Source organism: Hippocampus guttulatus, chromosome 22 (genome assembly GCF_054856545.1).
Source record: "Hippocampus guttulatus isolate MCC_2025c chromosome 22, RoL_Hgut_1.0, whole genome shotgun sequence".
Classification (NCBI taxonomy): domain Eukaryota; kingdom Metazoa; phylum Chordata; class Actinopteri; order Syngnathiformes; family Syngnathidae; genus Hippocampus; species Hippocampus guttulatus.
The window spans coordinates 5,373,715-5,398,550 of record NC_141282.1 but is presented as its reverse complement, the minus strand read 5'-3'; the positions used below and the strand labels follow the sequence as shown (position 1 = coordinate 5,398,550).

The 24,836-nt window shown below is 46.0% G+C and overlaps 2 protein-coding genes and 1 long non-coding RNA gene across 3 annotated transcripts; all 3 read right to left on the bottom strand.

Moving 5' to 3' along the window:
* Positions 1-13,759: 13,759 nt before the first annotated feature.
* fam3c (FAM3 metabolism regulating signaling molecule C) lies at positions 13,760-16,419 on the bottom strand. The gene is made up of 10 exons (XM_086102913.1): positions 16,311-16,419; positions 15,893-15,929; positions 15,679-15,783; positions 15,570-15,596; positions 15,369-15,489; positions 15,141-15,199; positions 14,850-14,900; positions 14,689-14,773; positions 14,477-14,603; positions 13,760-14,213 (listed from the first exon to the last, which is right to left on the bottom strand). Exons 2-10 carry the CDS (start codon positions 15,906-15,908, stop codon positions 14,124-14,126), a joined length of 681 nt encoding a protein of 226 aa, XP_085959039.1. The 5' UTR covers positions 15,909-15,929; positions 16,311-16,419; the 3' UTR covers positions 13,760-14,123.
* A 368-nt stretch (positions 16,420-16,787) lies between these two features.
* LOC147186199 (sortilin) lies at positions 16,788-22,427 on the bottom strand. Its single transcript, XM_086102909.1, has 20 exons — positions 22,098-22,427; positions 21,593-21,655; positions 21,426-21,502; positions 21,257-21,353; positions 20,695-20,862; positions 20,497-20,570; positions 20,317-20,363; positions 20,070-20,206; positions 19,917-20,000; positions 19,648-19,708; positions 18,915-19,067; positions 18,739-18,836; positions 18,561-18,660; positions 18,319-18,493; positions 18,031-18,224; positions 17,752-17,944; positions 17,420-17,684; positions 17,245-17,351; positions 17,041-17,158; positions 16,788-16,959 (listed from the first exon to the last, which is right to left on the bottom strand). Exons 1-20 carry the CDS (start codon positions 22,284-22,286, stop codon positions 16,942-16,944), a joined length of 2,418 nt encoding a protein of 805 aa, XP_085959035.1. The 5' UTR covers positions 22,287-22,427; the 3' UTR covers positions 16,788-16,941.
* Positions 22,428-23,230: 803 nt separating this feature from the next.
* Positions 23,231-24,544, bottom strand: LOC147186198 (uncharacterized). The gene is made up of 2 exons (XR_015099167.1): positions 24,207-24,544; positions 23,231-23,684 (listed from the first exon to the last, which is right to left on the bottom strand). It is a non-coding gene; the product is annotated as an uncharacterized LOC147186198 (long non-coding RNA).
* Between the last annotated feature and the right edge of the window lie 292 nt (positions 24,545-24,836).

Sequence of the window (24,836 nt, the reverse complement as noted above, 5' to 3'; positions counted from 1 at the left end):
TGCTCACCTCACTGCAAGTTCACACATGTGCTCCCCCCCTCCACGCACAACATGTCCACAGTCGCAGTTTCGCCAGAGACTTTGGGAGAGTATGCACACCTGGAGAATTTGCTTTTACCCTTCCAGAGTGTTGCCAAACCTTTGATGGATCATGAGTCATTTAAAACATGGCTTTGCTGTTTCATGCTACCGCGATATTCCACCCAAAAAGTTGACATCCAGGTTTTTATGTTCATTTTTTTTCTTCTGTTTGTCGCATTGCAGGGTTTTTGTATGAGGTTGAGATTGTCACACGATTGAAAGTTCCTATTTTTGTCGCGTCGCAAGTGTCGTTTCCATCGTCAAAAGGTTTTGAAGGGCACCAAAATCACAAGCCGTACTTTCCGACTGTTTGGTTTTACAGTTCCACTTTAAGGTTCTGTGGAACTCTGGATAATTTTCCATGCACACCTGGAAAACCTTCCTCTGATGTAAACAAAGCGTGCTCGCTTCCAGATGACAATTTTCTAACTCTCTACACAATATAGTTGCGAAAAAAAAAACTGTAACCACGTTCGCAAACACAACTTTGGAGATCTTTCATAGCAACCTTATAGCGGATATGTCATTTCAGAATCGGAACATAAGTGGGAGTAATTGTTAATCCTGGAAAGCAACGTACGTTCCTCTTTCATTTTTGATCTTTAGGGAAAAAAGTGAAACACCAATGTGGATACCCGGTCGGCGCACCAAATGGGTGGGGGCATCCTGCTTTTTGGCTTCTTTGCACTCATGAATGGAAGCTTTTAACTCCAAACCGCACGTGAGCGGCAGAAAGGGAAAGAATGTCGGGCTGCTTAATGACGGCACAGGAGGGGCGGGCGAGGTCTGACTGCTGCAGGCGAGTGTGGGTGCACTTTTTTCCCCCCCCCCAAAACACTGTTGGTGCAGAGGTTTCGAAAATATGTGCATGCTCAGGCACAGCTGAGTGCCACATAAAGGCTAAGCTCGCTCGCCCATTCAAACGCAAGACTAAACAAACCAGCAGCAAACGTAAACATCGTGTTGATTTGATCAAATAGTCCCTCTCACACCGCGAACCGCCACACCAGCGTGTCCTGAAGATTATCTGCTCATTTAAGAAAACACACGTCATTGTAATTAAACGATTATCTCTTCAAATTCGGGAATCGAACAAAAAGGAACCACCCTCACGTGTCCGTAAAGCCACCACACAATTTGAACGTCCAAAGAAAAGAAAATGGCTGTCCTGAAAACACAAGTGACCTCATCCCGCCACGGGTTCGGGGGCGTTGACTCAAACAGGAAAATAACTTTTCCTACCTTGGATCCGCTCGTCACCATCCGCAAACATTACCGCGTATTCCCCTTTTGACTACTACTTCAGTTTTTACTGCTTGATTCATAACTAGCGACTGTAGTATATGGTCACTGCGTGCGGAACCTTCATCATCATGCCTGGCCCCCGGTCTCTAAGGCGATTTCTGATATTCCCAACACGTGTTGGTGAAACTCGGATCGGAATTGATAACATTTTTTATATTTATTTCAACTCTGAATTGGCTCCGTGAACCCGTTTGTAACTCGAAACGGCCAGAAATTGAGGTCATGTTTCCCATTGAAATGAATGAAAAAGCAATTAATATGTTCCAGCCCCAAAACCAAGTTATACTTACCGGTTTGTGTTTTGTTTAGCGGTGTGTGTCTAAAAATAAATGTCATGCGTGGGATATCAGATTGTTACTTAAAAGGTCCATTTGCCACAATTTTTAAAAAATATTTTTTTATAATTGTCTCTTTTCATTCATTGCGAAAACATGGCTGCTACCGCCATTTGCAATTGGGTGAATGAATTGTTCCTCGGTTGAACTTCCACCTCGCCAACGCCTAATTTGACGTGATTACACCGACATTACCTGTTCGTTATCTTAATTAAAGAGACATTATATTTAACGTCTTTGGGAGTGAATGAGTTAAATACATCATACACACTCTATGAATAGAATTTATTTTTGGGGTTGGGGGGGCTGTGGAGAAAATGTTTTTCGGACTTCTGTTAGGCTACCACGTCATTCATAAACACAAGCGTTATTGGGTTTGTGATTGGATGATCAAGGACGTGAAAGGGTAAAATTTCAGCGCTATGTGACTATAATATTAGTTACCCCCCACACACACCGAGACATGAATATGAGAGATTTGATGACCATTACATCGTGCACTTCTCCTACTTTTATTTGGGACGGCCACTCGCCACACGTTACCCTAAAGTGGACGGACGGACATATCGGCGTCGAGATGAACGCCACATGATACGCGCCGCCCTGAGTGAATGTTTAACTCGCCCGTGATTATTTTTAGCCGGGCCTGAAACGGACACGCGGCGAGGGGCCGTCTGAGTGTTCGCGTTTCCGTTGTAGTTGACTTTCACCGTCTTGTACGAACGTGCTGTCAACATTGTTTCACAGACAAAATGGAGGCGATGGAGATTGTTGAAAGGGATCTCAGATCGGAGAAGATCAATTTTCTCTTCAGCTTTATCAAACAATCCCACTGGCCTTATTCAAGGTCTTCGCCCGTATAGCGATTTGATGATTAGATGGAGGGCTGCGCACTCTTCAATCTGCCTTGTGCTCCCTGGAATTCGGTCTGCCTGCCAAGTACGTCTATATAAGAACGTCAACGACTGATAGACGGTGAATGCTGAACTTATCTTTTAAGGAGATAACTTTTTTTTTTTTTTAAATCAAAGGCCTCAATCACAGTGCCATCTTTGAACATCACATTGCTAGCGCCGCCCTCTTTGAGAGAAAAGATCCAGAAAGTTCCGGAACGTGCGAGTCGGTGACGGCGCTCCCTCCGGCGCGTGACGCATGCTCCTAGCCGCCCTCAAAACAGCTGCGGAATCCTATCAGGCGGTCCTCGCCCACGCCGGCTGCCGCTCATAACACACGACAGAGCTGAGCGGGGCATCACGTGCCCAACGTGCACATCGGCGGAAAGAAAAACTCTTTTAGAGACCTCATGTGGCTTTCCCATGCGGTGCCTTGGCCTCTTTGTGAAAAGTTGTGCCTTGTATGGGTAGTTTGAGTCACACTTGAAGAATGTGTCATCACAACTTGAAAACTGTTTGGTCAGCACAGTTTTGTTCACTTCTAACCCTGAGCGTTTTCCATTGTCAAGAAGGTGCGCATTTTGGCAGCAAGCAACCAGAGTTGCAGGGTGCCCAAAAAAGGGTGACGCATTCAGACACAGAAGTGTCACTTCCAGAGTGGGGAGTGCTGCTGGGGTTACCCCCCCCCCCTGCCCCCCCCTGCGTATTGAAATATCTGATCATCCTCGAGTTGCGGACTTGCATGCAGAAGTCATTTTCACATCAGGGTATCGGTTGTCATGGTATCTACGTAGTTTATTTTGTTGTTCATGGACAATAACGAGTTACAGGAGCTGTAAAGTTCATTTCTATTGCCAACAAAAAAAAAATAATCACATTTTTGAATTCCACTTGCGCTTGTTTAATGTGACAGTATTCCTGGTCTTTGTCGAAATAAATGTCTCGCTCTACCTAAAGTTCGACTCTTCCACCATCTGCAGTTGAATAAATAAACAGCCCCGGTTTGTATGTACAGTATAGCCAGGCCTCACACATTCACTAACTCAGTCTCGGAAAACAACACTCATCCCCTTCGGTGAAAGCATTCTAAATACGTTTCGAGGCCAGAGGCTGAAAGAAAATCCGAAATTATTATTATTTTTTGCAATCATTTGGTAAAACACGCCCTTGAACCTAAAGGGGAAAGCACTGTTTTCTCTGTGTAGACACGCCAACCGCAATCACCAAGGCTGACTCGCGTCACGGGACATGCCTGGACTTGTCAGAGGTGCTGCGGTGGGTCCGTGTCAACATAATGAAACCCATAAAGCTCCAGTTTCGCTCCCCCCCCCCCCCCCCCTTGCAACCATTAAGATGATAACTGGATAAAGTAGCTGAAATACAGTATTGCTGGGTTCTTTGAGGCATCTGTATGTGTGGTCGGTACAGAATTCTGCTGCTCGCTTCTTGACTAGTACTCATAAGAGGGCGCGTGTAACTCCTCCTCTGGCTCCCTCTAGATTTCAGAGTTCTTTTTAAGATCCTATTGTTTGTCGCCTATCTTAAAAATCTCGTCTTAAAACTCATTTTTATTCTTTGGCTTTTGACTCGGCATGAGACTTGATTTGTAGTTTGACCGCTGTTGCGCTTTCTACTGTCTACATATTGTTTTATTGTTTGTTGCCGCATGAATCGTTTTTTGCTCCATGTTCAGCATTTTGTATACAGCGGTGGTCGGTTGAAAGTGCTCGACAAAATACAGTTGAGTTGAGTGTGTGGGTGGGAAGCGGGTGTCCATATAGCATGCGTTGCCAAGGTGATGTCCACAGACATCAGCAGCACTTGACGAGACTGCACAGACCATGGCTAAAGGCTATGCATACATGTCCGTACCTCATATTTTCCAAAGATATAATCTCTAATGCATATAATAAAATATATACAAAATGTGGAGTAAAAATATTTGGCGGCTCGCAAATTTATTGCGCTTTTTAATTGAAGTAAGTTAGCGAGACGGGAATTTCGAGTTGATTGGGAATGAATTAGCTCTACGCGGCGCGTGTCACTTTTCACACCGATTTGCAGTCTGCTGCTGCAACGATACAAGTGTGACGTTTGTGTGAGTCCGCCAAAAGTCATAACCTTCGCATTCATCTGATATTCTCCCCATATGGCTGCCGAGGCACGCTGGGCTGCAGCGGGGGGGAAAAAAACCAAAAAACGATCAACTCTGGTTGCCAACAGAGGGCCGTATAGAAACTATAGATTAATGTCGGAGGACATGAACAACACACTGCTAAGCCCAGCTCTTACGGTCCACATTCTGACGAGGCGCGCCCACTGGAAACTATTTAAATATTAGGTGGTGGCTGCACTCAGGAAATTGAAGGCCTGCAAATGCTGTACAGGTGCCTGAAAAGAAAGATGGAAAGTAACAAATGGATTGGCAAAGAATATTTTAGCAATGGCTTAAAGTTGGAAATCTAAGGAAATTCGGAATTTGCTCGCTCTCACTGTGATGAGCGCCACATTTATATTTATTTGGATTCATCTGTAATTAGTTTATTGCTACACTAGTGAGGTTGCGTTGTGTGTTTCCTGGCTTCCAATTCTTTGACCCTCAGTACTTAGACCGAAAGTGAAAAGGCACTTTCGGAAGCCAAAATGGCCGATTGAAGGACAAGGCCGATAGCATCTCCACAGGGGGCCGCCCTTTGCTGTTTATCAATCATCAGATAAGACGTGAGGAGATCGTAGTGTTTATCCAATGTTTTTTTTTTTCCATGACTTTCTTTCAGCTTTTCAATCGCGCAGAGTGACAGCTGCCAATATTATGCGTAGCAATTTGCAAGACAATGGACATATATTATTTTTTTTTTACTGGCCCGTGATGTATTCTGGCAATGCTTTTTAATGCGATCCGCGACACTGCTGCTCTGTGTGTATTTATGAGAGTCTAATTCCAAGCCAGGGACAGGTTAGCAAAGCCACTCCCTTCCCTCAAAAGCTGCACTTTGAAGATTAGCAGGCTACCTTTGCTCCCCTGACTTGTTCTTTTTTGTGATGTATCAGTCAGGGGAAAAAAAATGTGTTCCAGCATGTGTATGCGCAAAGGTTGGCTTGTGGATGATCAAAGGGTGGGTCTGAGTATAATTGTTTGAGGCATCGGCATCCAAGCGTTTCCGTGACTGAATAGCTTTGATTGTGAGAAGTGGAGTGTAAAAGACCACCTCCCACCTCTTCCTCACGACAAAGTTCATTTCTTTATCCCCCCCCCCCTTGGCAAAATAAGACATAAAGCTCTTCAACACCAGCGCGCTTTGCAATCGGGAAAATGACGACACGATGACAGTTATCGTGAGTCATTCCACTGAGCATTTTCACGGGCCTTTCAAATCAAGGTTTTCGCCACGCTAGCCCCGAGGATGGCCAAACTGCAATTACAATGCGGCTAACAGAAATATGCTTGATGACATCTCATGGAACCCACAACTCAGTGATCACACTCGGAAGCCATCTGTTTTCTCAAAAGCGTCCTTCAGAATTACTTGCCAGCCCCATGCAAATGAGCGCGAGCCAAAGCGCCTGCTATGGCGGCTCCGAGCGCGATCCAGAAGACATATGGGCCAAAGTCGCATTCGGTGTTTCATTCTTGCGTGCTGTGACACCGCTGAATATGCCGAGAACGATGGCGCACAGAACAGAGGAAGGAAAACCACAAAAGGGAGAGGAGAAATTACAGTAGCTTGAAGTGGAATCAAAGCTTCTGAGCCTCATTTGAATAGCGGAGCGCTTCTGGAGGCGGATTATTCAATGCGGGCAGCGCCGCCAGGAAAAGGACGAGAAGGAAAGATGGAAGGGGGCTGACCTACTTGAATGGGAACTGAAATCTAAGATGGGCAAAGATGATGACGAGAGAGGCTTCTTGCTAGCATGTGGCTAATTCAAACCAGACGCGATTGCGGCTTTTGTAAGGCATACGCCGCTGGAAGCTTTTAAGACTCGATGACAGACCGTTACAGGAATCGACCAAAACGCATCTGAAGATCGATTTGGCAGGAGCAGTGACCATTTCCAACTTCCCTTTTTTTTTTTCTGACACGCTGCATCAGCGGAATACAGACGTATTTGCTCTCCGACGAAGTGTAAGCGACCATCTGACTGGACGGCAACGCTAATCCATCTGTGCGACTAACTTCAATTTCGTTTGTACTGTTGCCATGGTTTCCCATTCTCCCTTCCCTCGTGGTATACTTAATCTATCGGTAATTAAATGTCACATCTTTTACACGGCGGGAGATTAATAGTTGGCAAGTCCAAATAAATATTGACCAGGGGAACGTGCGTTGATGTGTAGCGGTGTCCTGAAGGGAATGTCTCCGTCTTTGTTCCGTTTGATGGATATGGCAATGAGACAGCAACACCGGGGGAGGGTCTTCAATCTTCAAATATGACTGCACGTCAGCCATATTGTCATGGAGGAAGAGCAGAGATGCATTTTGCCAAACGAGCCCGGGGATTTACGGGAATAGAAAGAGCGGAGGCCGGGGGTGGGATTGACCTGAACGGTTCTTGCGGAATCATTAACACGTAGGTGCAGAGGCATCGTGAGAATACAATCGTAGTCATATAATCTACTGCGAGATCAAAGGCGGGGAACTGGAGGTTGCTTGCGAGAAGAACATTCAAAAACTCAGACCTCTGCCAAGGCCAAACAATCCCTCGAATTCTACCTTCACATTTACAGTACAGTCACCTGTGTTTATAGTACAGTATAATATTGTCATAAAAAAAAAAAAAAACGACGCTCGGGATACGACAATTCAATCCTGAAAGAGGATCTCAATGCTCCCCTCCTCCCGCATCACTCTGCTTCCATCCAAGAAATAGCAGACCGAGCGGGGAGCGCCATGATGTCACCCCCGGCGATCGATGGTCCCGTGGGGCCGCCGACGCAAAAGTGCTAGCTGCTAAATGTATTCGCGTCATACTTCAACGCGAGCCTCTCTCGGGGGAAAGCGAGTGTCTGCTTTCAAGCCGATGGTGAGCGCTTCGAATAGAAGACTTGGAGTTTGGTCCAAGTGTAAATGTAGTCCGCACAAGATCCAGGGATTAGCGGGTCGTCCCATTCGTGATACCTCAACCCCTCAAGGTCAGAGTTTGACCTTGTTTATCTTGAAACTGCATAGCAGGCCAGATGAGATGCATTCGTGGGCTGTATATGGTCCATGAGCTGGAGGTTTCGCAATCCTTGCCATGAGTGTATCGGCTCACGGGCTCTCGCAAAGGTCAAAGACTCTGAATGATACGACTAGCACTGACCTCAAAAATCTTAAATAAATAAGCGATAAAGCCATCACAGGGCCAGACGCCAGGGACAAGTGGGAGGATACGATCCGAGCATGCTCACTGTTTGTTTCGCATTCTGTTAAAAAAAAAAAAAAAACAAAAAAAAAAAAACAAGTGCTTTATGTAACACGATGTGGGCTTTGGGTGGCAAAAGCCATCACTGGAAGTCAGCCAAGGTTGAGAATAAAAAAAAAAAAAAATTAAATTAAACCCAACAGAGATTACGGGAATCCAGAGTCTATCCGCATCCCAAAGTCACACAGTGTCACAGCTAAAGGGATAACCGAGGGGGGTCTGGAACGAACACTGATAGAGACGGAGGGCAACCGTGACCCGTCAACTCGTCCTGTGTGTGTACATGAGTGCGTACTCCAAGTGTGTATTGTCGCTCGGTGGATGCGTAGGTGTCATCAAGGTTTTTCCCTTTCATGGTTCGAATGCAGAATGAGTCACACTTAGTTCGAGCTTAATTACATGTCTGACAGCATTTTCAAAGTGACCTTCACGCTTAGTCGCAAGTTGGATGCACCCACAAAACCTCACAAACTGTCTGGGAAATCGAGACGGTTGGTATCGGTCGCCCCATTTCCGTGTGAAATTGTCCTGAAAGGGAATCCTGGGTGTGGAAGTGTGACGTAGACGAAAGGGAATAGCATCAGGACGGGGGGACTTCAGTCATTTAGCTCCATAAGCTAATGTTGTGTAGTTTTAGAGCATATCATGTCGTTTCTCTCAGCAATCGCGCATACGCACATCTCGTCACGGCGGGTCAATAAGTTCGTCGGGTATGGGAAGGAGTACAACTCAATTGACCCACTTTGCAGACATAATCAACAATGCCCATTTATTTGATGAGTGGCCACATATACACGCACCCACACGCATACTCACACATTTAGACACAAGGCCCTGTCACTGCCCAACAAAACCTACGACAACGCAACATGCATCTGTCCCGCCGTCATAATAGCCAGCTTGTTATTAACCGGCTCGCCCCGACCGCCGCCGGGCAAGCCGCCGAGGCCTCAAAGGGCCCCTTTTTTTATTTGTGCGCTCTGCCAAACAAGGCTGGCACAGAGCGGGAACGGCGTGGGCGCGTGGGAAAAGCGTGGCCGCTCTCGTGATCCGACACAATGCGCTCGAACAGCCTGCAGCCACAAAAAAACAAAAAAAAGCGACGAGTGAGAAGTCACCGTTGTTTTGATTATTCTCTCCCTGACGTGCAAGTGTGATTTCTGGAAAATGTCGCGGATTTTTGCCACGCTTGCGTCGGTTCAAAGCTAAATTTGTGTGCGGAGGTGGTACATTGAGCTTTTTCATCAGCTTGGCTTGTGATTTGGCCTCATAACAGCTGTTACGCACCAACTGACCTCTGGACAACACACACGAATATGTGCGAGTCCATTTGGTTGCTTCCTGGGCACGGAGCTCCACCTGGTTCCTCAAACTCTTCCCAAACTGTGGCACAAACTGTCTTCTCCAAGCAAAACAACAAAACATTTGATCGAAAGGGGAAGTTGTGCTTCCCCACTGTCACCAGACAGAAGACATGAAGAAGAAAAAAAAAAAAAAAAGGTCAAACGTACAATTTGATACACGTGCTGTACTTAAGCAAGAAAAAAAAACGGACAAGTCAGATAGCAGAACCGAAACATTTGTCATAATTATCTCTCTGCTCAGTCTCCACTCCCAGATCCTCTCCTCCAACTAATCTCAATAACAACCTGATTTCACAACACAATTTACCCCCCCCCCCCCCCCCCCCCCGCCGCCAAGGACACGTCGAGGTTTTACATACATTATGAGCTCAAATCGTCACTCGGTGCTCTCGCTTGTGAATGCAGCGCTAATGCGGGCCTTGGGGAGAGTGTATTGTGTGTGTGTGTGTGCCTTATGGCATGTATTATACTTGCATTATGCATGCAAAGTAACGACGCCTCATAGCATTTATCAGTATTTTTTCTTCACCCACTTAGACTAATGATTGGTGCCATCAGCACAAATGCACAAAAGAAGCATTAAACAACCGGGTCGAGCGATATTTTCCGTAACGAACTTCAAGATGTTCCATTAGCTACATGTGGCTCTGCGGCATTATTTGTGGCCGACCTTCGGCATTTGTTTTATTCCCCTACAAGTGAACGGCGCGCCAAACAGAACCGAGTTGATCACCGGGCGGGGCAAGGACCACGTTCTTTGACCGTGCACTCTGCCTTCTGTTGTGGTGCGATTATCTGACATTTGCGAGGTCATGACACTGATCCTCCTGCAGAGGGCACTAATATGCCGCACGTACGGGGTGAGACCTGCTATCTGGTGCGTGTTTCTGTTGCTGTTCTGTGTTTATTGTAAATGTAGCCTACGGCCGCGAGCGAGGAATAAAGTGTCCATGCGTGCAAACCGTTGAGTATGGTACAATTATCAAGCAAGATAACGCCTTACCCCGCCAGACCAGATAACAAAAACAATCACCGGCTTTAAGAGAATGTAGGACATTAAGGTAAAGGTTTGGACGGGCTGCTGGGGGTGGGGGCGACGTCTTTGTGCTGAAAATTACTCGGATGGTTCCAGCCCAGTTGTTTGTGTTTGCCCCATCCGTAATTAGATTTGCTCTCGATTGAATTTAAGGATTTCTCGCATGGGCGTGGGGGGCGTCTAGGCATCGAACAAAATGGAGCCCCCGGGAGGAGAGGGCTTGAGTGGAAGCCAAGTAGTTTCAGGTTGCAGCACAGCTCACCTAACAACTTTGTTATGAGTGGGGGGGGGGGGGGGCAAGGATCAGAGAATTTATATTGTGTGCAGGAACAAACAAAGGTGTGTGCACAAAGATTCAAAACACAGGAAAACAAAGGTCAGGCATTAGGGAACAGGTTTGACATTCCCCTACAAAACATCTAGACAATCTCCTTACCGCAGCCTCACACCCACTGACACATTTTACACACACCGTGTTGTTTTGCCGCCAGCCACGCCCCTCTCCTCGCCTCACCTGCTCTCCGACGATTCTCATTGGTAGACTTAGTCCTGAGACGGCGACGCCCTCGAAAGGTTCAGTGACCTCCATATTTACGCTCAGAACTAAACTATTGACACACATGAGCACACCCGTGAACACCCGGGGATTTTGACGTTTTCACTTTCGTTGACATTTTTTCTTCAGTAGGGCTCGAGTATGTGCGAAGTTGCTTTGGTGGTGATGATCTATTTTTTTTCCCTCCACAAAACAATAATTATAACTCATAACTATTTATTACTGTCTGCGACACCAACGCAACGTCACCATTAAAACGGGTCCAAACAAGTCATTCGTTTGTGCCCCCCCCCCCGCGTGAACATTCTTCATAATCCCCCCAGACTGATCGTTGGTGACATTTCATCTTTTGTACTGCGTTCTGCTCACCGACTCGTCTAGACTGTTGCATAATGAATGGAAGTTGATCCGTGTGCTCGACGGATTAAAATCCCGCCCAGAACTCCCAATTTTTGGTACCAAGCCATGGATCAAGCGCAAACAGAATACGGCGCAATCTTGCATTTCAACACGCCGTAAAAAACAGCAGCCATTAGCAGCGATCGCTAACGTGACCAATTTGCACATTTTATCAAGTTTGAACTTCCTGTGTGTGTCCCAGTGGTCGTGCACTCGTCGCGTCTGGCTTGGATGTACTCGTGTATGTTCATATTTATGCACGCGTGAATGATGCGTCCGTGTGAAGCGATCCACATGATCATGTATTGATCGGGCTGAGTGTTCGGCTGACTGTGCTGAGGTCATCAGGCTCTTCTCACAGATCCTACATTGTGTAAACACAGCTGTCTGCAACGGTGTGTGTGTGTGCGTGCGTGTGTGTGTGTGTGTGTGTGTGTGTGTGTGTGTGTGTGTGTGTGTGTGTGTGTGTCGGGGCAGGCAATTACAGGATTGGGAGTTTGGGATGGAAGGCGAGGGTATGGAGGTTATTAAGGAGGGGCTTTAAAAGGAGGGTTTTAAGTAAACCCACTGGGGAAAAAAAAGTTACGTTGTGAAGGTAAACACGAGGGTGGAGCCGAGTTTGGGGGTCCGCTATCAGATGAAGGGCAAAATTGCGGAGCGAGCGGCCGCGTGGGTTTAAATGTAGTATCCGTCAATGTTTATGTTAGCGAAGGGAGAAAATGGATGGCAGGTGTGTTTTGGGAACCAAAACATGGTGAATTTGCCATAATTAAGTAAAGAAAAAAAAAAGTAGACTTGACAGAAACGCATATGAGAGCAGATGGGGGCCTTGTAGAAGCAAAAATATTTTCCTTGAAGAAGGGAAAAGTCACAATTTTTTCGCATTCAACAAAAAATAAAAATAAAATAGAGTCACATGAAGTGAATTGCAGAAGAAAACTGCTCAAGAACAGACTTAAGGTGTTTTTTTTTTTCCAAGCAGCATTAGAAGGTCAAAAAGCATGTTGTGGTCCTGTGTCGAATACTTTACGACCTTGATGTCTCAAGAAGAGCACTTTTTGTTTTGGGTACTTCCTGTTCTTAATTCACCCACCTCCGATGACATCACTTGTGACTTAGACACCTCTGGCCAAAGGTTGTACTACAAAAATAAAATAAATCTCAATTTGAGAAAAACGAATTGGACATTCAAGAAACAAACTGGTGGCGGTTGTGGTAAAAATAAATTTGTGTTTGGAAATGCCATTTAGTTTAGGGTGGTGACGTTTGCTGGCAGGTGTGGAGCTTTGTTTTGGTCCCGTTGCTGCGGCATGAAGTTGGCCCTTCAGGTCAGAGTCCAAAGGTGAAGGTTCAAACCTGGGCTGAGGTCTTGTGTGAGAGCCGGCTTTGTTTTCGCAGACAGAGGAGGGTGGAGGAAGGAGAAGCGCCCTCATCTTTGTACGCTCGCTTTGCCCTCACGCGGCACATCATCGCGGGCTTCATGCAAGCGGAGATGTTCATCCATAATGCATCACCGTCACCGCGTGTCTTACGTAAGGCCACTCGCGCTTACATAGGTGTGATCGCTCTCAGAGGAGCCCGCCTTGGATACACAGTTGCAAAGCAGTAAGTTGTCGATGTGCACCGGTGACAGAGCGCTTTCACGGCAGCTGCAGGCGGAACAAAGCGCGTTACAGAGCATTTTGCATAAAATAACACCAATAGAATAGAGCACATTGACATAAAACATCAAGGCCTTGTTGTTTGAAGCAGGTATGGATGAAAGAGGAGAGAGTCAAAAAGTCTCCACTGGCGATATTGCACGTAAATGATGCAATACTCAAAATGTGAACCCGTTTACTTCAAATTTCCCCTCTAACTGCATCCATATGTATATTTCGTCAAATCCAAACAGATATATTATAGTTAATTGTGACGGTAAATGTTAATTTGGTTTGGGAAAAAACGACTTTGTTGAGGATGTGACCAAAGCTAAGAGATAAATGCGACTTTAGCGACCCCTTTCGGTCAAATCGTTAAAGGATGCGCGCTTTTCTGCTGCATCCGATCGTGTAACTTTGCTGCCATCTAGCGGACATTTTGAGCTTTTACATTCCTATAGGAAGCCAAAGCAAATTGAATTCTAACGACGACAAACGTGAATAAACCAATGTTAAAGGGTTTGGTTTCAAATGTTTGCATAGGAAAAAATAGTCGGCGTGTTATTCATGCTCATTTGGAGCAACAGTCACGACAGAGTGATTTCTTCGGTGTTTTTTTTTTTTTTACTGCTCGCTGATAAAGCCACATGGGAATGATTACCAAAGCATAAATGGCATTTAAACCTACAATAATATCCAATGTTCTAAGTCCTCCATATTAATCATGAAGCGTTCAGGAAACAGTCCAGCAATAACAAAACAGATTTATTATTATTATTATTATAAAAAAAAAAATCAGTAAAATCAGTTCGAACTCTCCTAAACAAATTATATTTACATAGTTCACAGTGGAAAGTTGGTACACTTTGGTTCACGGTCAAGGCGGATTAGCAGGCTGAGCAGACAGTGCAAGAACAATAATAATACAACTTTTTGAAGCTTAAGGTGTGACGGTATTACAGCAGATAAGTCCCTTCTTTTTGGTGGGCTCCACCTGCGTGCTGCCCCACCGCGAGCCCTTTCAAAGATTGTCGGCGGTAAACGGTCTGACATGACGGAAAACGGTGGCTCGTCTCAGATGAGGAGTCTCCGACAGGGGGGGGAGGGGGTGTCAGTCCTCCCTGCGAGGAATGCAGCCTTCCATTTCGAGGACTTCCGGCCAGCCCTCAAACTTGTTGGTGTCTGCTTTGTTTTTGATGTGCTGCAACAAACGATGGTCAAAGTAACTTGATTGCTCCATCACGTCAACATTTTAGCATTGTCATAGCTTTTCGTTCGTTTCGGGATTATAGTGCCACCTGTTGCTTTGGGTACGTATTTAAATAATAGAGTATAATTCTCAGAAAAAAAATTAAGCGTCTGGGACTTGAGTTTTCTTTTTTTCGAGACCACAATCCAACAAAACGCCCAACTTCGGCCAGCTTCCTAACATCAAAGACAAACTTGGCTTCCGGCGCACACCACCTGCTCAAATGGACTCTTGGTCTTGATCCCTTTCCCTCCGACAAAGATCCAGTTATCCCGGAATCCTAAATTGTTGATGGCCGAGCTTCCCAGGTCAGCGATCAGCTTCCGTGCTTCGTTGTTGAGCCTGGGAGGAAAAAAAGAAAAAAAAAAAGATGGTCAGTTCAAGGCCGGAGGGAATTCATGCATGTGAAGACGGTCAGGGTCCCAACTTGGTGGCTGGATCATCGAAGGATGCCATCATGACCACCGTCCCTTCCTTGATTTCCTTCAGGAATTGGATGAGGGGAGCCACGTCTAAGATGGAATACAGTGACACGTGACGCACTGTGCAGTGCTGCCGTTGTTATCTCGAAAGTAATATGATGCTCACTTCCTGACCACATGTCGAAGAAGTCAGTTTTGTTCGGCTCTCCTGTTCTTCCTGTGTAGCGACAAAGAATGACAAGTTAAATCAGGATCCTCCGCCATGAAGAAAACCATAAAAAAGGGCTCAAAATAACAAAGGCGGTTGTTTTGTGTGCTCAACGGATGAAATGCGAGACCAAATCTTTTCAATTTCAACATCGCATGGAGCTGGAGCGTACCAAAGATTATGAGCTTGTTTGTGAAAAATGGACCATCCAGGCCAGATGATCCCTTAAACATGAAGGTGTGCCATTACCATTGACAAGAGCAATGTTGATTCCTCGTCCCACGTTATTCTTCACGGCGCTCATGAGCCTAAGAAAAAGAAAGAGGGCATAGGAGCTATTGATGTGTGCAGGAGAGGACACGCCCACATTCTCCAGGGGCTTTATTTGACTTCCCGCTCGCTCGTACACCTTCATCAAACACAAAGATGGCTGCTGTATCGCCTTTACAATCAAAGCAAAGTCGTAAAATCTCCTACATTTTGTCCTCCAGGCACATTTTGGGCCCAACCACGCTGGCCGCGCCACTCGCCATCTTGAAGGCAAACTGACCGACGGGACACGCCTTGGAAAGTCCACATTTGTGCCCAACTGGTTTGGCTGCTCGGTGAAGACAGATTTCCCCCCTGATTTTTCAGTGATCAAACGGGAGGCATTCTAACCGCACATTATATACTTACATCCGTCTTTTATGGAAACCGATCTGCCTAAAAAGACACAAAAAACAAGACATAGTTGTAGTGAATTTGGCATTTTGCATCGCCAGCCTCTCTGCTCCTCATCACTCACTCATCATGCTTCCCAGCTGGAAATCCACCCTTATCTCCAGCAGATGGAACACCAGATAGATGGCGAGGATGAAGGTGGAGATCACCGCTGCCATCTTCAAAACGCCTGAGGAAAGAACCACATTTGAGGAGGATGTCAGGGTCAGAGTCCCCTTCTGGAACATCAGATATCCCAGATGTTATTGTTTAAAAAAAAAAACCGCTTGGGGTTTTACCTCCAGTTCGCACCATATTCAGTCAACTTCAGCCACTCTGAAACGCCCAACAAAGCACACAGCTATTTTATATCGGAGAAACCTTGATACAAAGCAGCACGAAGTTGTTCACGTTTTTCCAAGGAGAACTTTCGATTGGCTCACTGCCACCCAAAGTTTGATACAGAGTAACATCTTTCCGGGTGCCACTTGAACGCTATTAATTTCATTTAAACCACACGAACAGTTTGTCTTCACCATTTTTAACTTTTCGTATTTGATAATATAATACAATCAAATAATTGTTTTATTACGAAGACGACTGTTGGTACCTTCGGACAGAAATGACGCTACCTCGTTACGTTCTTTCTCACCGGAGTCAGTTAACGCTGACATCAAACCTGATGACAATATTTGCATCTTAAAAAATTGAACTTACAGCGACTAAAATTCCTGTTTGATGAATAACGGGTGTAACGAGCAGACGTCGCGAGTGTCAAGTCCAGAAGTGAAAGCCGAACTGCAATCGTCCAACAGAGCGCTCACACTTGACGCGGGGGGGGGGGGGGGAAAGAAGAGGCGGTGACGGCAGTGTAATACTATTCTGTGTTTATTCATGTTGAAAACACAAACCAAACAACAAGTTATTGCGGTAAATGTGATCAAATATAGGTGGATTACTGGCTTGGAAGCTTATTTGTATTCGTATTTCAGTGTCATAGTGACACATCTTCAAAGAGATGATCTTTTCCTACTTCCTGAATTGCTATTCTTCGCTCACTCAAGAGGTCTTCTACAGTTTAGCGCCCCCGTATGGTTTTCTACGAAATTACAAGCAAAGCTTTCAATCACAAAAAAGCAAGAAACATGAGCCCATTTTTCAGTCATTTGTATAAAAAAAGCAATGTAAAACGAGTACTGTCAACATGTATGCATTTTAATATTCAAATAAAAAATGTACAAATCAAGGCTGCATCAAACCAATCCGAGCAAATGAATGTCAATAAATAACGTAATTTCATTTTGTTGCTGCTCTTCAAATCCGCTCTCATGCCGGTTCAAAAACAGTTTTACTGTAGAAGATTTTGCTGGGGAAAAACATGATTGTCGTTAAAATTTGTTTCCAAAATTAGAACAAAAAATACTCAGTTGATGTGAGTAGTGATTACATTATCTGAGTCCTGCGGACATGCCGATCCATTGCTGCTGTTGGCACTTTCACGATCCCCCGTGGCTCCATTGCGGTCATCTTGAATCTGGAGATTGGAGAAACGATACTCTGGTGCCCTGCAGGAGGACAGTGTGACTGACAATCAGCCGAAATGCTCTGAAAAGCCTCTGAAGTCTTCCTAATGGACATCTGCTTGGCTCACCGAGATTGATAAACCCCTCTCCTGATGGCGACCAGAGCCGAAATGACAGCGGCCAGAACGATCATGCCCGCGCCAGCGCACACCAGTATCAGCACCATTCTCTCTCGCTGAAAACACCCAAAACAAGCTTGAAAACTATTCAAGGAAGATTTTGTGGGATGTCAAAGCTACTCACTGGTGTGTCAAAGTGTGTCACTGGTGCAGTGACGTGAGCGACAGGTGTATCGGGGCTGGGTTTGACACCGCAGGGTCTGATGATAGTCTGGACCGCCAACTGAGAAGAAAATCCCCCCTCACAGCGGTCACTCGGGACCTTGCGATAGCCTGCCGTCAGGAGCTCGTCCTCTTCTCCATTCAGGCACATCTCCAAAGTTTTGTTGTGCATGTCAGGCCGCGGCACACAGTCCGATGTGTTCACTTGCTGCTGATAGCCGTAGTCACTGTTTCAAAGGGTTTGTTTAGAACAGCCGCTCAATTGATCCTGAGGGCTTGATTTGCTGTTCTCACCACAAAAAATCTTCCCTGGTGCACAGACAGGGAATTTCCGTCTTTACCGTGACATAGCCGCGACCATTCCGGCACACGGCTTGTTTCTTCCGTCTCCGGTATGTCTCCTTGACACCCAGGACGCAGCCGTCCCTCTCCAAACCGTCTCCCCCGGTTGAGTGCGCCAACCACTCCTCATAATCCTGGTCATTACCTGAAGGAATGACATGAGAATGTCGTCTCGATTCAGGGAGGATTAGGCCAAGGGGTTAACTTGATATATTTCCAACGAGAACTTACATTCCCTCGTGATGAGGCTCTGGAAGTCGATGGTGACCGCCACCCACATGGGCTGGTCGTCATCCTCAGGACGGAAGCCCCATACGCTGACGCTGATGGCCTTGGTGCCCGGCTCGGAAGAAAGGCCGGCGAAGAAGAAGGGCTGCTCGGTGAAGTTGTACGACTTCCAACACTGGCCTTCGTCGGTTGAGAACCTGAGGCACAACAGGAAATGGATAAACAAGGAGAAAATAGGGACCAAAAAGCAACAACGAAAGACGACCAGAAGAGCCGCTCTTTGTTCCGTACTTGATTGTCTTGACCTGTCCTTCCCGCTGTGCCTCCACGGCTACGATGAGCCCGCCAGAGTCCAGGATGCTGTAATGATGGGGACCCCTCAGCGTGGCCCTCCAGTTGTAACCCCCGTCAGAGGAGACAAAAACATCTGGATGCTGCCATGACGACAGGCAATCACCCACCGAACCTAAAGCGCGAGAGTTTCATAAACCGTTTAAAACGGCACCTCGGGAGATAAAAGTAGCGACTGTTACCATGCGCGATGACCAGACCAACCGCCGTGGCATCGGACATGAGCAGCATCGGCACGATATGATTGATGCGACTGTGTTCTCCGTGAATATGAAGGTTGCACTGCTGAAGGCGGCCATAGGGTTAAGCAAATATATATTCACGCACGTAAAACGCGTTCGAATTGCATTGAGCACACACGTTCTTCACTTTCTCCCCACATTCCACATTCTGAGGTTTGGAAAGGTGTCGCCACGTTCCTCCCCGGTTGAATGAAATGACCGATCTGATCCGTCCATCTGAAACACACAATTGAAAACGTTATCATCTCTTTCGCCCGCGTGTTCAACCTGACACGCGGGAACGGACGAGCACACCTTTGTCCAGTTTATTGGTGAGGTACACGCCGCGGAGCGATGTGATGTTCCGGAAATCGCTCTTCCGCTGCCCGTCGAACAAATGGCGCTCGAGCGATTTGGAGAAAAGGATGCCGCGGTCATCTGATGTGTACATGGTCCCAAAGTAGGTGTCTAATAGGAATTGACATTGATGTTGAAAGACTGTTGTCTGTTTCCCCTGACAGCCCCAAAATTAAATTGAATAAGAAACACACGGCAAGGACAAGGTCATCTGAAATTGGCGACAAACACATTGGGAGTGTGTTTGTGTGTGTTCTTGTGATACACCCTGATCTCAAGATAGGCTCGTCAGCCTTTTGCGCCGCGCAATCCGAATCTCTCGCCAATCTGCAGTTGACAAAAGATAAAGCCCCCCCCCCCTCTATCTCCCCGACTTATCTGAAGTCCTGTCAACTCAAGGATTTTTTTTTAAAGGAGGGAATTGCAGCTATTTATGTGACATGGCTTTTAAAAAGGGGTAAACTTTTTTTTTTTTTTATAGGAATGTAGAGCGGGTGAAGGGAAAGAAAACACCGTCCAGCTGGCATGGTGTGCGCAAACACAGTGAGTATGATGGAATGATTTGTCAGCAACAGCCAGAACTCGTGAAACCAGTTCAGTCTTTGCTGTCAAGTATTTCCATTACAACAAAGTAAAAAATAAAAACGCGTGTTTGTGCCACGTTTTTAGCTATTTTCATCTGTGATTTTACCTCCCGGGTTGTCCACGTGCATAAAGAGCATGTCCTCGTCCCCGTCCAAGATGGAGTAAAACTGCAAACGCACACAAATGGAATTGGAATTGTGGCTTCAGTTTGAACAACCGCTACGATTAGCTACATTACTGCGGTTTGAAAAGACAAAAGTGCGCGCTTGTGTTAGCCCGTAGCGATGTTAGCCTTACGTGCCGAATCGGACTTCTTTTTACCTCAGTCGCAACTGAAACAGGCTTCTAAATATGTTTTAGTGACGAGATTCTCACCTGTTCGGTTGAAGCCGACGGGAGTAGCGCTCGATTGAAGGTGTCTCCTTGGTCGGACGAAAAATACATGACCCTCGGCGATCGCTGTGAGTAAAATAAATTGTCATCCGACGGCGTGACCTGTAAACGGCGTGTTCTTTGAAGAAGTCTCACCGTGTCTTCCATGACTGAGAAGAAGAGAAACGTTCCGATGTAGCCAAAACTGTAGACATCCTCGTGGATGGTGGCGAAGGTCTTGCCGAGGTCTTTGGTCCTCTTCAGCTGCAGATCGCCCCTCTCTTCCGCATCCACTACGACCACAGCAAGTGCTAGTCTTGATTTGATCGACACTCAAGAAAACAATTGTAAAGATCCGATTGGATCGGATAAATTAATTACAGCTGCCATTTTGTACTCTTACTTGTGTCTGCTTTGCTGCAACTCAAGAACAAATTGATGCCAGCTCCCCTAAAAGAAAGAGTCAAAAATTTAGACTTGAACAGCATTCAATAGGAATCCAAGCTCGAAAGGGTGTCTTGTGTTCTGACAAGGTGTCTTTGAGGCTGTGCTTTTGTGTGAGTCACTTCCTGTTGTTTCTCACCATGAGAAAGAATGCACTCCATCATGCACTTTTGTCCATGTGGCGCCAAAGTCCAGCGTCAGCCACAGAGCACCCTGCGAGTCAGGAACAGGAACACACTTGGCTGTGTTTACCCTCTTTGACCAAAGGCGTGACATGGGCTTGCAATAACATTATCTAAAAGATCAAACATGATGTCTGCGTGTGTGCATGACCCACCTCGATGCTCAGCGCCACCAGCAAGTCGGGGTTGAGGAAGTGGTAGGTGATGGGCTGCGCAAGGTGGAAGGGAAGCTGGATGAAGCGAAAGGTGGCACCGGCGTCTGTCGAGGTGAAAATGATGCCGCCCGGATGGTCCACCACGGGTGTGTCGGCGGTTAATATCACCTGTTTCAATTGTACGCGTGGTTATGCGAACCACGGTTGCTTAAATGACCAACAAAATTTGTGAACTACTCCCATCCCTATATCACTCGTCAAAAAAGTTGGTATAATATTCGGCAGGCTGGGAACCATTTTTGGGTGTATAATCGCAACGGTGCAAAAAATGTATGCAATGTATGGCACATTTTTGTGGGCCTCCACGTCAAAGAACCATGTGACTTCTCCCAACAGATATCCAAAATATTGTCCTTGTCCAAACAATTTAATCCCAAAACAACAAATACTGCACCATTTTCTCTGGCGGGACATAGTTCCCATCGAATAGCAACGCTAAGATTGCCGCGGCAAACATGCTAGCATCCACAGGAATTCTGCTAGCGCGCGGCGTCCAACTTACAGAACTTCCTGGTCCCACGCTGACTCCAAACTCCTCTTTGATGAACGTGTGGTTGATGCTGTGTGAGATGTCATGGAAGGATTTTCCGTAATCCGTACTGGATAGGAAGATTGGATTGAACAACAACGTTGCTGCTTAGCATGGCGTATTGTAATGATTCGCGACTCACCTTCGGTAAAGGCGCGAGGAGCCTCCTTCGAGGAACGTGTCTATGGGAGCACTGATTGTAGACAACACCAGGATCACCTGGAAAGATGGAGCTGAGTTTAGTATATACAGTAGTTGTTCATGTAGTTGTATCGTGGTGAAGTTTTGTTGTTTTGTTGCCACACTCACCCCAGTACCGTCGCCAACCCACGTGAGAATCACGTAGGAGCCGTCATCACCGTTAAATCCTGTCTGAAAGCAAAACCACACCGAATTAGCTGTCTAACTGAATATAAAAAACGACTTTAGCTTATTAGCATTCCTTTGCTTTGCGTATCCTCATTACTTTAAATTAATGGATGTTTACTGAGCAGTGATTTTATTATCTGTGGCCACGACATTGTCAAAGTGTATGTCAATAAATTAGAATCTCATGGGTAATACTATTTCTGTAGTAGCCTGTATTCAAAAAGTGAGACTTGATTCATTTTGTGCACTGTATATGCACCAGTGCCTATAAAGTAAGGGTTAAACATAATTTATTACATGCATGCATTTGAGAAATTTCCAATTTCATGATTTTACACAATTTGACTCGACCCGGTTAAAAAGATCACAAAATAGACCGCGACCCTTAGTTTGAGAACCCCGTTGGCCTCATTCGCGAAACCAACGTGCTAAAACAACTCCTCACCTCGTGGGTGTTGTCGTCTAGGACTCGATGCTCGAGAGGGGTCAGGCTGACCTGACACGAGTCGAAGGCAGGACCCCTAGAAGCCCTGGACGCGCCCGCGGAGGGAGCGGCGCCCCTCCGCGGGCGAGTGCGCGCCTCGGCCCCGAATTGGAGCAGAACGCAGAGAGCCACGACTCGCTTCCAGATCATGACCGGTGCCGCAAACGCTCGGGAGCCTCAGTGGAGGTGTCCGCGGGCGGGATGCGTGTGCTCCGAGTGGCGGGGGAGAGGCAGCAAGGGGCAGGTGTGTGGGAGTGGGGAGGGGACGGCCCATTAACACGAAAAGTGCTGCGTCCACTGCCGGCGCAGGTGTTGAGCCCGCATCCAGCTCACATCGCACTTACGCTGGGGGCCATTTTAGCACGGAAGGGCCCCGTGTGACCTCACACGACGCACAAGTGTGCTCCACCAGAGAGAGAGAGCGTTTACTTTTGAAACAGAGCAGTAATCGTGAACAAAGCACGCGCTGAAGAACCATTTTAGCAAGTTTCGGCTTTCGCAGGCTCATTATAACCCTTTATTTGTTGTAAGTGTAGTAAACATGAGTGTCCACACGAGGGTGCTGTTTACGCGGAAGTGGGCAAACCGAACCAAACATGATTCAAATTATGAAGTCCTGTGATATTTGTTGCATTAATGTATACGGTAAACATATTTATTCATATTTAAATATATATATATTTTTGCAAATTTACTTTTTTGTTTAAAAATGTCCTTTTGTTGATGTAATATTTAAACTTCCAAAAGAGATAAACATTCGAGATAGAATACAGCTGCCATTGGCTGATGATCCAGCTCTTTAAACACGTTTGTGACAGATTTACTCAAACAGTACTTATTTATATGCAATATGAGGTCAAGTTTCAATTGGAAGGGTATTTATTCCCCAAAAGGAGAGAAATACTCAAAGCCAAACATGAACAAGAAGTCAAAGCAATAAGCGGTTAAGAATAAAATCACCTGTTGTGCTACGTTTCTGACGGCTTTGTTGGCTTTTAGATTTCACACATTTACCATTCATTTTAATATGTGACAATGTTGCTGCCTGCCAAGATTTGTCATCACAGGCATACATTTTAAAGATGCACACACAATTGGAAGGTTGGCCAGCCTTTTCAGTTAGCATTAGTTTGTTTTAATTATGAGGCTATTAAACATCAAAATATTCATCCTGAAATCATTCCCCCATGCTGCTTGCAGCCACTTTCTCAACGCCTGCATGTTACAATTGTGTCTTTGGCTCATCAAATTTCAGTAGTGCTCTCCTTTTGCATTTTTTAAAGATGCCACAGTTCCACAAAGTGCATCCAGCCGACGTTTTGCCCCGCCGTCTCATCAGTCCACGTGCGGGGTCGCCAAAGACCCTCCATGAGGCTTCGGCGCGGGACACCTCTCCATCTCCAGCATCCAGCGGCAGTCTTGGACGTACATCAGGCCACCAACCGAGTCGGCCAGGCTGAAAATGAAGGTGAAGATGCTCACAGCGGTCCCGAAGAAGTAGAGCCTCAGAACAGCTGGAACCATTGCACCAGGTGAGCAACAATAACCCTGTCATATGGAATATACAATTTAATATCCACACGCACATTTACACATTATATATATGTTCAAAAAGTCAAAACTTGTATGCGACTTTAGTAGTAGGAAGAATGTCATTAATGGAGCGTTCAACATTTTAGTAAATGCCAAAACTAGCACGAGAAATAGACGCAATTCACTTCCTGTTACAGCCAATACACGTTTGACGACGTACATGAAGTTGATAAATCGACCGAAACCATTTAACGTTGTTTTCGTTTGAATGAAACGCGATTTTCTCCATCTCGCCAAGCGTATACTCGCCACTCAAGTTGTAAACCACATCGCGGACAACGAGCCGAATGACGGCGAGAGTGCCGTTCAACGGAAGCACACGAACGCAGCAGCCAGAACGCACCAAATTCGTACAACGCGAACATAAACTACAAAAAAAGGACGAACCGCGCGAATTCTCGTGACTTTTCACCTCCTTTTTGTCACTTAAAAACATGCAAACGTTTGCGACGGGTTAATAACGTGGCAAGAACTCACTGTGTGGCTTGTTTCTTTACGTGCGTGTCACAAAGACTGCCGAAGGTTTCCAACAACAAGTCGGGACCTGTTACGGTTCTACGCAGCTACTGAGTTATTACGGAATGAAAGTGGCTTTGGAATTGTCGTTTACATAAAAGTGTTAATCAATGAAGTGCTGTGCTCCCATCTTCTGCCCGCATCTCGTTCGTTGGCCGAGTAGGTCGGGAGCTTGGTAGAGGGAAGCAGATAGGCTGTTGTTTCCGGTTCAAGGAAAATGACTATTTATTACTATTATTATTTCTAAGTAATCACGGTTTGCATCCTCCTCTGCTGTATAAAGCTAATAGTAACCATACTAGAACATTTCTATATATCACGAACCATAATGTCCTCGCTCAAGCCTGATTCCAATCCAGACATTTACTGAAGCGACTTGTTGAAAGGGAGCAGTTTCTTATTTATTCTGACGCTCGTGTACGTTGTGGACTTCCCCAAAAAAATCGGCTGTGGCTAATTCTCCCACACACACAGACTGGTCATTATTACCCCCTCCGAGGTAGTCACGGTGTTGGAGGAAACACTGAGCCCTTTGAGTTTTACTTCAATAAGCCCCTTTTAAAAGTAAAATGTGTACATGCGTACAGTTTC

Bases quoted from the DNA above. Each gene is read 5' to 3' on its own strand.
- fam3c (XM_086102913.1), bottom strand. The intron at 14,774-14,849 runs GTGAGCATCATA...ATTCCATCTTAG, and splicing joins CTTCGACATGTGGTCAGGAA to ACGTGGCTCCCCTCATCCAA. The intron at 14,214-14,476 runs GTGGTGTGCGCC...CGTTTGTTGCAG, and splicing joins CCAAGAGTCCATTTGAGCAG to CACATCAAAAACAAAGCAGA.
- LOC147186199 (XM_086102909.1), bottom strand. From the start codon at position 22,286: ATGATCTGGAAGCGAGTCGTGGCTCTCTGCGTTCTGCTCCAATTCGGG. The intron at 18,837-18,914 runs GTGTGCTCGTCC...TGTGTGTTTCAG, and splicing joins CACCAATAAACTGGACAAAG to ATGGACGGATCAGATCGGTC. The intron at 17,945-18,030 runs GTAAGTTCTCGT...TCATTCCTTCAG, and splicing joins GAGCCTCATCACGAGGGAAT to GTAATGACCAGGATTATGAG.